The 11,507-nt window shown below is 41.9% G+C and overlaps 1 protein-coding gene across 1 annotated transcript in view; it reads left to right on the top strand.

Annotated features, from left to right (window-relative positions):
• The first annotated feature begins 772 nt into the window (after positions 1-772).
• Positions 773-11,507, top strand: part of smad6b (SMAD family member 6b) — a 29,344-nt gene continuing 18,609 nt past the window's right edge. The window contains exons 1-3 of the mRNA XM_085165349.1: positions 773-2,414; positions 5,327-5,383; positions 7,294-7,371. Coding sequence (XP_085021475.1) covers positions 1,625-2,414; positions 5,327-5,383; positions 7,294-7,371 — 925 coding nt within the window. The 5' untranslated portion in view covers positions 773-1,624. The remainder of the gene's footprint in view (positions 2,415-5,326; positions 5,384-7,293; positions 7,372-11,507) is intronic.

The raw sequence follows: 11,507 nt of genomic DNA, 5'->3' as shown, positions 1-11,507 counted from the left end.
TATGTAATAATGTTTCTAACTTAACACAATTCTTACATATTTAAATACTTAAACTACTAGTTTAAATTGGGAGGGTTTTGGTGCTTTGAATCAAAGCTAAAACTTCATCATGTGTGAATTTACTGTGATCAGCACTGCTTTTATTCCCACCCACCCAGCAAGGCAATGCATGTGATGTCATCACAAAACTGCAGAAAAACTGTATTTTCAGGAAGAAAAAATTCCTAATCAGGTCAATGGGTCAAAGATTAGGTCTAATGCAAAATCGTCCTGTCTGTCATCCTATGTAAATGCAATTGCAGGCTTTCCATGTTCATGTAGTTTTATTATTTAGTCATGTCTGTTTAGGTGAAGACAGACTGAAAGATGAGTGTCAGCATCATTATTTTTTGTCTTATTTCTTTTATGCTATGTTGATGCTTTGTCTTCACTCTTCATAATCTCATAAACTTTATTAGATTATTGTCTAAAAAATTCTAGTTAAATTCCATGTTTGTGGCTCAATAAAAAAATGAAGTAGAAAACAAAATAAACAATGAAAATAATCAGACTTTTCAGCGGAGAAATAAAAAGCACATATTGGTGCATATGAGTTTCTTTATTTTTGCTTTCTGTAAAAACTTTACATACTAAGTGCAGTGGGTGTGAATAAGTTTTTGTAACTTTAACTTAAAAAGAGAGATGGGTGTTTCGCCTTTAAGAGTTAAGAAACTTGAAACCTTGTTTGCGCAACAATCAGTGCAGCTCAGCCGCCAAAGTGTCTAGACTAGCACATGATGGTAGTCAGCCAATGGCTCCACCGCTCTCCTCGGGGGCCCCGTGTATGTGTGTGTGTGAGTGTGTGTGTGAGGAAGAGAGAGGAGGGGGGCAGAAAGAAAAAGAGCGAGAAACGGAGAAAGAACGGGACCTGGGCTGCAGTTTGGTTTAGATCTGAGCAGAGAAGCAGGAGCTCTACTCAGCCCCGGATCGATCGGCTTCGTAAAGCTCATTTCAGCACGCATGGACGTTTTGTTTGGATTTTAAAAAGAGAAGAAGTGCACTGACATCTCGAGAAGAGGGCAAGGATCCTGACTTTGCGCTGCATTTTCTTTGGATTAAAACGCATCGAAGTACCTCATGCTCTACGTGCCGGTGTAGAAAGTAGAACTGGGGTCGCTAAAAGTCGGGAACTGTTTGAGGCAGCGAGTTGTCGTCTTGCTTTGGAGGCTGTTGGCTTTGGATTATATTATAGAGTATATTACTATATGTTTTCATGTGTTCAGATTATTTTTTTATTTGCTTGTAAGAAAAAAAGGCTGTAAACAGTCCATTCCACAACGATCCAGGAGAATAAGTCACAGTTTCACAGCTTGTTTATTTACAGTATAAACGGCTGAATTCATGCCTTTTGATCGGAATGCTGCAGTGCATTTGTTGCTCGGTTTTGCTGTTGTAGATGCAACAAAATCTCCTTAATTCTAATGTTGCGGTTTTGCCACCAATGCTCGTCACTTGGCTGTGCATGCACTGCACGGCATTTCACTGCCATTAATGTTTTGCAACGACCGGAGAAGTGTCTTTAATATTAGGATATCCGTACAAGAGTAATAATAAAAAAAAACCTTATAGATTTTCAAGTTGTCGTATGTTCAGGACGAAACGCTCAGGTCTTGTGCGGCGACTGTGGAGAAGCCGTTTGATCCCAGATAAAGAAGGGGAAGATGGAATTGGCAAAACTGGTGAGGGCTGTAGGGACGATCTGTTCAGCTACAACCCAGAGAAAATTCCCAAAACGGAGTTCAGACCGATGACCCCTAGCGGGTCTCTTGTCGTGGACATAGGGGCTGTGTGCCCCGTGGAGAGCAGCGACTTGAGGGTCACGTCGGACCAGGATGGGGGTGCCGCGTGTGCCCAGGAGCAGGGCAGCCCCCGCTCGCTACAGGACAGCGAATGCAGGACGGTGACGTGCTGCTTATTTAAAGACCGGGACCACTCCGAGCTTAGGGGTGCAGAGACGGCTCAGGGCACCAGGGATCCGGGGTCGTGTCACTTCGGGCTGAGGAACCTTGGACCAGGAGAGAGCGACTCTCTGGAGGCGCAGGAGGCGATGCCACGCACGGTATTAGAGCAAGAACTGAAATCAGCCACATACGCTCTTTTAAAACGGCTCAAGGAAAAAGCGCTGGATACCTTACTAGAAGCGGTGGAGTCCAGAGGAGGGATGCCGAGCGACTGTGTTATGGTTTCACGGACAGAGCTGAGATTCGGCGGCCATGTGGCATCCCCACAGCTGCTTGTGTGTAAACTGTACCGCTGGTCTGACCTCCAGCACTCTGCCCAGCTCAAACCGCTCTGTGAGTGTAGGAGCTTTGGGGCCCCGGACAGTCCAACAGTATGCTGCAACCCCTATCACTACAGTCGACTCTGTGGGCCAGGTAAAAGAGTCTGCCACACAAACTGCATGCATGTTGTACCACAAAGGCCTGCAATGTAGCTTAAATGACAACAAAGCACTAAGCATTTGGGCATCTGCACTTGTTTTGCATGAAAACGTTCCTCAAAGTTGTCTCTGTATTTTCACTTTGACACACCTTTACTGCAGAATATTGCGTCTTTTCTTTAAATGCAACAATTTCATTTAACTTTCAAACATTTTCCATTTGATTTAAAGGCAGATCGTGCTAGAGTTTCAAGCAGAAACCAGCATTATTTAGGGGTGGGGATTAAAGGGCCTTGGAAATTTTTCTATTACACTGCCTTATTTGTCCTGTTGTTTGGCTTGGTTTCATACCCTGTGATAGAGAAAGGGTGGCCATTTGATTAAACAGTTAATGATTACCAAAGCCATCTTTACTGCAAGGTGAGCAATAATAATTAGTGCGAGCAAAGGGACATGCACGATGATTTGACAAAGTATAAATGCGGGGCAGATTACTTAGATGATACCTTGGGTAATTTTATTATATTTGTTCAGAGCGTGTGTTGAAAACAAGCCAGGATCTGCACAAATTTTTCAGTGGTTTATTGTGCCTGTCAGTTTTGACCCAGAAAGTCGAATTTGAACAGCTCTGTGTTGTTGCAGAGCTCACTTCAGTGGCCTGTGACATCAAGTTTCCAATAAAGGGGAGTTTGTTTGTTTGTTCCACTGTCCATGTATACAGTACTGTGTGTACTGTGCAGTGTGTCTGAGCACGTCGGTGCCTTCAGAGTGATTGCCAGTACCTCTGTTTTGACTTTTTGTGTATGACATGTATGTGGCTGTTTAGAGTTACTCAGAGGTACAGCCTCGCTGCTGTATGTCACTTTAAGTGGCGTGTGCTGGAGATTAAGCTTTATTTCCACAATCAATCAGCTATCTATGGCAGAACCTCCCTGACCTCTATTAAACACATTAGATTTTGGCAGTGGACGGGGTCTACGATTTGAAAAACCTTAAACGCAGGGCCACTCGACCCCGCTGACCCAGTGACAACGCCTGGTATCATGTGTAAAGATGCAAGCGTTAGTATTTCTGTCCCTTCACTGGCACAGGAGGAGGATTTTCCATAACATCCATGTTTACTAGAGCCAGCTGGCTGTGACAAGCACTTCAAAGTCACAAGTTTAACAATATCAGAATTCATATTGAGCAAATGGGGGAAACTGATGTGGATTTTGGCTCTGGTGTCCTAACACGCTGTCCAAATCAATCAGAACCGATCATATGTAACCTCAAGTTTGCTGACAAACCTTGCTGTTTATTGGTTTGAATAAGATCAGTTTGATAGACAAGAGTGTGATATTTGTTCCATCTGCTGAACAGTGAGCCTGTGCTGTGGGATTTTTCTTCTTGTTTTGTTTTTTTTTTGCCCCCACTGAAACTACCAAGATGAATTATAAGAAGAGGGAAAGAGGCACATACCCCAAATTGGGACTAAGGCTTGTAGTAGACATAGCTCACATGCGCTCATGCGTGGCCCAATAGAGCTGGTATTTCTTTCACACTATTCACAAGGGGGAGGGGGGGGGGGCTTTGAATCAAGACCTTAATCACCGGGTTTTGACAGTGTTTGTAGACGGGAATGTAAAAAACAGGATTTTTACAGGAATGAAACTCAGTAAAACAAACAGGTTTTAGTGTAAAAGAAGTCAGCCCTTTTGTGAAAACTAGACTAAAAACATAACTGTAGCTCAGCCTACTTAAGATTTATATAAAACTATAATACTGTTCAAAGTTTTACACATGGTATTTTAAGGAATAAAACTTTATAAAATGTGAAGCAGTGAGCTGAGATTGAAGTGGACAAAAAACTTTTCCCTTTTATTTCGCTAGGCATTATACTTTTCGAATGAGATCAGTTTCAAGTTGCGCTTTAAAAGCCCTTTTGTCCTGAGGAGGTCCCCTCGTGCTATTTAGGTGAAGGAGTGGTGATAATATACAGTTTGCATACTACTGGCGCCAGACTGACTAGCTGTGTATCTGAGTGACTGAGTTCAGATCCTGGCAATTACTGCCGCCACTCTTAAAGGACCCACTGCTATTATGCTTTTCTCCTTCCCATTTTCCCTGTAGGCGAGGTCACTGTGTGCTCGCAAAGTTTTCTTTCCTTTGTGCTTTCCTTCTTCTTGTGCAAGTTACTTTCTTCGTTTCTCCTTTTTATTGGGGAAAAAAAACGTCAAGGCTTTGAACAGAATTAAGTTAAAAAGAGATTTACTCGTATTTATTAAAACACTAACTATAAGTTAGGGTTAGTCTGTGGTCATATTAAAGACTGCTCAGCTTTAATAATATCTCCTCAAGTAACAGAGACAAATGAAGGGAGTGTTTCACATTGGTTTATTAGCTTTTTAACTAGCGTTTGAAGAAAATGAATTTATTTTGTAGCACAGACACAGAGCTGTAAGAGTCAAGGTGCAATCTGCCGTTTCCTCTGAAATGTTGTGTGTTGAAGCTTCTCTTGTGGCTTGACTTGAGCTGTGTATGTGAGCTATGGTTCTTGCTTTTACTGAAAACAAAAAGCGCAGCATGACTTCACGCAGAATATAACGTCTGGATAGATCTTTGATACTAGAACATTATCTAAATACTAGATCATTATATGTGTATGCCTGTGTAAAGTATAGTGTACGCAAAACCTTACAGTTACCAGCCTCTAAACATTTTCACCAGCGTCAGAGGTTCTCACCCCCTAAAACATCTTTCTTACATCAAATTAGTGCTTAAAATACAAATGCTGTGTCGCAAATGTTAGATCTTCTGAAACCTAGCTCCATAAGTCCATATTTTCTCACGACTGACTTAACCTTATGTTTTACCTTCCTTTTTTTCCCTTTATAAGGTTATTGACATTACTGTTTTGTGTTACAGAGTCACCCCCACCTCCTTATTCAAGGCTTTCCCCTAATGAAGAACACAAGCCACTGGGTGAGTGACAAACACAGTTGAACTCTGTTGCGCCTCAGTTCCTCATCTTCATCTGAATCCTGCTATTAGCACTTGCACTTTCTCTGTTTGGGAGTGCTGAAGAATCGTTATGACTGATGTCTAATAATTTTTGTATTAATAAAAATAATACTAATTAAAGACCATTGGAGCCTGTAAATTGTAAATAGCACGGTCAGTCGCTGTTTTAACAGGAAGAAGCACAAATAGAGTAATGCGGAGAATTGTAATGGCTGTAACAGGGCACCATGACTGGCAATTTACATGGTAGCTTTGAGATGAGACCTGTGCCAGCTTGTGGCATAATGTCAGCATACCAGCTAGAGCCAGGCAAGATAGTATGGTGTAGAAGATAGAGGTGTGGCCGGCCCATATAATTCAACCCTGCTCAGTGTGTATTTGCATGTTTTTTTTTAATTTATTTATTTTATTGCTGATCAAGAATTGCTTCAAATTCCTTTGAATGAGTTGATTGAATTGAATGATATAATCGCATTGGCCTTATTTATTTCGGTCATGTCAAAATGATTCAACCCATCTGTAATATTGCTGTTTTTGAATCACTTAACAAATCTTTAAGGCCACTGAATTGGTTCAAAATGCAGTTAATCTTTTGGTAATTCAATTTTAACGCGCTCATAGTTTTTCATTAGCAGACACAAATATATCTATGTAGGTGCTTTAGCTCTCTTCCCTGCGAAGAGAAAGAATAAATTATCTCATTTTATTAAAGCAAGCAGTGGTTTAACAGAAGACTAACCTGGGGCTGTACGATGTTCGGTGTATGAAGGGCAACACATAGAAAATACAACATGGAGATGAGTCCCTCACTCAGTGCAGTGGACTTCCAAGGAATTGAAGCTTGAATATTTTTTAAGTGTCTTTAAGTTTAAATCTGATTCACAGTTTTAAATTTTATTTATAATACTGCATTCAGTGTCATAAGACCCTATGCCACGGCCTACCACAGAAATAACTACGTGTCACGGTGATGCAGGCCCCTGTAGTAGTAATGCGCCATGTAAACACAGTGTATTGATTAGCACATGGTTAATAACTGTTACACAAAGTGTACTAGGCTGTAATTGTATCCAGCTCACAATAGTAATGCAACAGCTAGTACTCTTCCAGTGTTTACATGTGCTGTTTCGCCATTTTCATAGCTTGGACAAACTGTGTATAAACTTGATCAGTTTTAATGTCTTCTCTCTTACCTTCATTTCAGTTAAAGCAATTGTTGTTAAATATTTATTATCTCTGAGTGGCAGAACAGTGCAGACATACCAGCACACAAGTACAAATGCAAACAATGACATCGCCCACTGTGTCTTAGACTCCACGCTGGCCTATAAATCAAGCTTTGTGTGGGATTTAAAGAAAGCGGTGGCAGCATGAAAAACAAATAATAGTGAGCTGGAAGCATTTGCACATGAGATGCAGGATAAAATTCATAAAGAGAGTTGTGAGGAGATTGTGAGACTACCTTTAATGCTTATTGGAGGGCACAAAGGCCAAAGGATAATGTTACTAATCACTGACTTTGGGGTCTGACTAATTTCGGTCCTGAGCTTTTTACTGTTAATCTCAGCGCTGTCCTCAAAATCAGTCAAATATGCTGTAATACAGAGAAACTGACTGTCTACAAATGCAAGCTTTCTGCTGTTGTATTAGCTTATTAGCTAATTATGAACAAGATTTAAAAAGAAAGACTTCTCAGAATTATTTTTTGTATTACTAAATGAATGTTTGAGCAATGCTGTTTGCAGCTGTACTGTATGTACTACTCAGAGACTACACCACTGAGTGTCTCTGGCTGATGATAAGTAAGAATATGGATTACTTGCCTGCGTTGTTAGTAGATCAGGGGTTGATTTCTGCCTTATTCCCCACAGATCTGTCAGACTCCACATTGTCTTACACTGAAACCGAGACAGCCAGCTCACCAAACATCACACCAGGGGAATTTTCAGGTACGTGTCTTTGTTTTACCTACAGTGGACAAATGAGCAGTTTTGACATTTTTTTTTATTTTTACCAGTTTCACAAATTGATTAGTAGAGGGTTAAATGCATGAAGGGCCAGTGTGTAAATACTGGTGTGATGTTAAATACGGTTGCTTATTATGGGCGGTCAAAAGTTGTCTGGATGTTTGTGCATACATGGATTTAGGTTGTGATTTCAGCTATATTTCCTTCCTGACTTACTTCTTAATATATGTGTGAACAGCTGTTTGAAGTAGTGGCACATCAGCTCTCACTAGCACTTATTACTCTGATTGATTCTAACACTTTCTGTTAGATGAAGTGATCCGTGTGGTAAAGATCAATTATAAATAGATTAGGCGCTTTGCTTTCTTCCCCGAACTATATTTGAAATTGGTAGTTTGAGTAATAAAGATCATCATTTAGTTGTACACAAGAGCGTCTTTCATGCTGATGCGTTTGCCTGTGGTTGCCCATGTTTTTTGCACAGTTGTCTGTGTCTGAATATATGAAGCTAAATGCATACACTTGCATTGGTAAACTGTAATATTTCCACTGTAATAAATCAGGGGCACTTTGAGTGTGGCATCATCCTGTTTTTATGGCTTTGAAATGGTTAAATTGAGTCTAGCTGGAAAAAATGTGTCTGGAGTGTACTTTAACGACAATTCAGTGCTGTTCTCTGCACAGAATTGAGTGTGTGAGGGGGAGGTTTCATTTTGATGGTGTATTTTATTCTTTCTCATTAAGGGACCATTTCAAACAGTCCAAGCTTTAAAGATAAAGGTTTCATTGTGAGCAGTGCAGCGGTTCAGTGGGGCGTGTGCATTGGCTTCAGAGCTGGCCTCCCCTCCTCTGTTTTTCTTTCAGAAATATTTGAGTGGGATCAAACTGTAATAAGATCCAAGCTTGCTCAGAAACACACACAAGCACACGTAGTTGTCCACATGCATGTGCACAGACACACATACAACCCTATCCAACCTCTAGCCTGGCTGTAAATGGGCTGCAGGGAGGGGTGGGTTCACGGAAATGGAGTTGCTCCTGTGAATGGGGCCACACCAAAGGAGGCAAGCAGAAACTGCCCTGTCCTCTGATGTGAAATGAAACTCTCCGTTCTCATGGCCCACAGTGAGCATGCCTCCCCCTTTTCATGCTAGGGTCCTAGCCAGCATGCGCAGTGTCATGTGGACAGGGAGTCAGACCTCTGATTTTGGGGGCTTGCAGGGAATTGCATTTCCTGTTAAGGGGTCTGCCATGGCTCAGAGGCCAGGACACTGAGAAGTTGACATGGCTACCTGGCACTGAAGCATTCAGTCAGCGAAGGCCCCCTCCTCCCCAGCGCACAGGCTGTCACCACCTCAGCATGGCCTGGCGACACTCCCTGAGTCAACAAATGAGGGGCTTGTCAGAGCGCGCACCACAATTCCTCAGAGACTCTGGTGAGGGAGGATCTAGACATGCTAGGCTTTGGTTTCTTCCAACTGTTTTTGCAGGCCAGATCATTCAGCAATGACTGTGATAAACTTTGCAAAATGAACTCAGGAAAGAGAATGACCAGGGCCCAGCAGAGAGTTTTTCTATACTAAGAGGTTTCAGATACAAAAGCATTTCCCATGTAGAGTAAACATCAGCATCTTGTCAACGATATAGAAACTCCATCATGTATAAGCTCTATTTCATCGTAACACCACAAGCTTGAAGGCCTCCATATAAAGCCTGCATACAGTAGGTCTGATTTAACATAAAACCTGCAATGCATGTTGTCATGTTATCCTCTGTGTAACATGCTGCTGACCTGGAGATGACTTTCCTTGTGAATCCCCCGCCAGCTTAGGTAGAGAGAGTGTCTGTGTGTAACCAGAGTTGTGTGGGATCCAGACTCCACCCCTCACGCAGGAACAAGTAAACCTCTTAAAAGCAAGTCTGGGGGGCACTGGCTGGGTGGGGTGCAGTCAAATAGTCGACTAGAGTTTGCAGCCCTGGGCTACAGAAATACCCGCCGAGCATTCTTTTGCGTCACACAATGGCACAGAAACAGATCGGAACTGGTTGGTGTGGTAGATAAGCTTGTTCTACCACTTTACAGAATATATTCAGATCAATTTGAATAGGTATACTCCTTCTACTTCAGATTATTTAGTGCCTTGTAAATATTCTATTAAACCAGTACAATCTATATCGTAAAGTTCCTGTTGCAGAGTTACAGTTACAGTTCAGATATATTCACCTAATCCCTTTGGTTAGTTTGTGCAGTTGTGCACTATCCTAAAATGTTTTTCAAAAGCTTCTCCATGTGCACAATGTTGTATTCAAGGTCAGTTTTATTCATATAGCACCAAATCACAACAACAGTTGCCTCAAGGCACTTTATATTGTAAGGTAAAGAAACTACAATGATACAGAAACAGGGAAAAGCCCAATAATCGTACGAACCCCCATATGAGCAAGCACTTTGGCGACAGCGGGAAGGAAAAACTCCCTTTCATCAGGAAGAAACCACCAGCAGAACTAGGCTCAGGAAGGGGCAGCCATCTGCAACGATCGGTTGGGAGTGAGGGGAGGAAGAATGTGTGTAATATTCATACCTCCTGATCCTATATGTGCACAGACGTTTGTACTGTTTGCAGGATTTATTTAAAAGTGGCGGTGATGTCAGTTCACATCATGACTGGGTCCAGCTTTTTAGTAGATAATGTAGCTTAATGCTTTGTGAGTGTGTAGTGCTGCCCTCACATTCTGCCTGCACATGCTTCCTCACTGCCTGGGCCTCGTTGTGTGGACATCGGCACACAGCCCTTTGATGCAGATCTCATTGCTTCCTGTATGACTGTCTGAAGGGGTGTTTCTACGCATCGACTTTATTATGTCAGTCACATTGTCTCTGACATTGGGGGCTCTTTATGCTTGTCACTGCTTCATTATATTGCTGTTCTGAGCAGCCATAAATGAGATGGCAAGCCAAGATATTTTTGCACTGGTACTTATTTCAGTCACCAAGGATACATTTTTTTAATCCTTTGTTTGAGCCTGTTTTAAGACAATGGCTCCAGTCTGCCCATATTCATCAGCCACTGGAGGCGTGTCCTCAATTAAACCACTGGGATTTATCCATGTAAGACAATTTATAAAGGGTCATGTTGCTCTGAGCCGACATCACTGGTGTGACTGGTTGGGCTCTCTCAGATTATAGTGGTTAAGTGACCAGAAGACATGTGTAGTGAGAAGGGTCCTTTTTAAAAAAAGATTTTTCTCTTTTCTTCCCCTTTGAATGAAGGGAAGTAGGAGGAGGGAAGCGATGACTGAAAGTTGCTGCTGAAGGAAAGAGGGCATAAGCAAGTAGTCACGGTTCCCACACAATATTCATAGATTGCTCCTCTGTGTCTGCCAGCCTGTCTCTGGTGGAAAGACCAGTGCTGTCTAGATGTCTTGTCTGCAGACAATCGCTGTCTCAGGTCCACTCTGCTATTTCTTTCTGGCAGAACGAAGCAGTTGGTAGATAGATATCTTTTGTCTCACTGATATGAGGCAACAGATATCTATTTTGCATTCACATGTATAAGCTAAGCGCATTAAATTGTTCTTATCGGAGCTGGTTTCACGAGAAGGCGAGCGCTAAACATCAAACCAGTCACTCTGTCTGCGTCAGACAGTGGAAATGCGTGGAATAATTAGACAGTCTAATCAAGGCATGTGATGCATCTCTTGATTAGAGCAGATTAGACTGGACACATTCCTGTTGATCTGACTTCGAAGGCATGTGATTTCCCTTGTGCTAGGATCTAATTAAACAGAAATTAAATAAATTAAAAGGCATGTCTACTGTACCAGCCCGCTCTTATCAGAGGGTGTCGGAAACTGCCATTTTGTCAAAGCCGCTGGCATCCTTTGGTGTCTGTCTTGTGACACTCTGGGCTTATGGCAGTATTTAGACAAGTTTATTACTCCAATCTCATCATCGTATAAAATTCGCCAACTATGCAAAAAAACCTAACCAAGTAGATTCGGTGCGTAAAGCGAGCCGGCGAGTGAAAGGAAAAAATAAAAACAAAGGGCAAACAAAGTAAAAAGAGGTAATTAACAGGATACAAACCATTTTGTCCCCACTGTTAACTTTGAATTGG

Source organism: Neolamprologus multifasciatus, chromosome 7, assembly GCF_963576455.1.
Source record: "Neolamprologus multifasciatus chromosome 7, fNeoMul1.2, whole genome shotgun sequence".
Taxonomy (NCBI): Eukaryota; Metazoa; Chordata; class Actinopteri; order Cichliformes; family Cichlidae; genus Neolamprologus; species Neolamprologus multifasciatus.
This window is presented reverse-complemented; position numbering and strand designations above follow the sequence as displayed.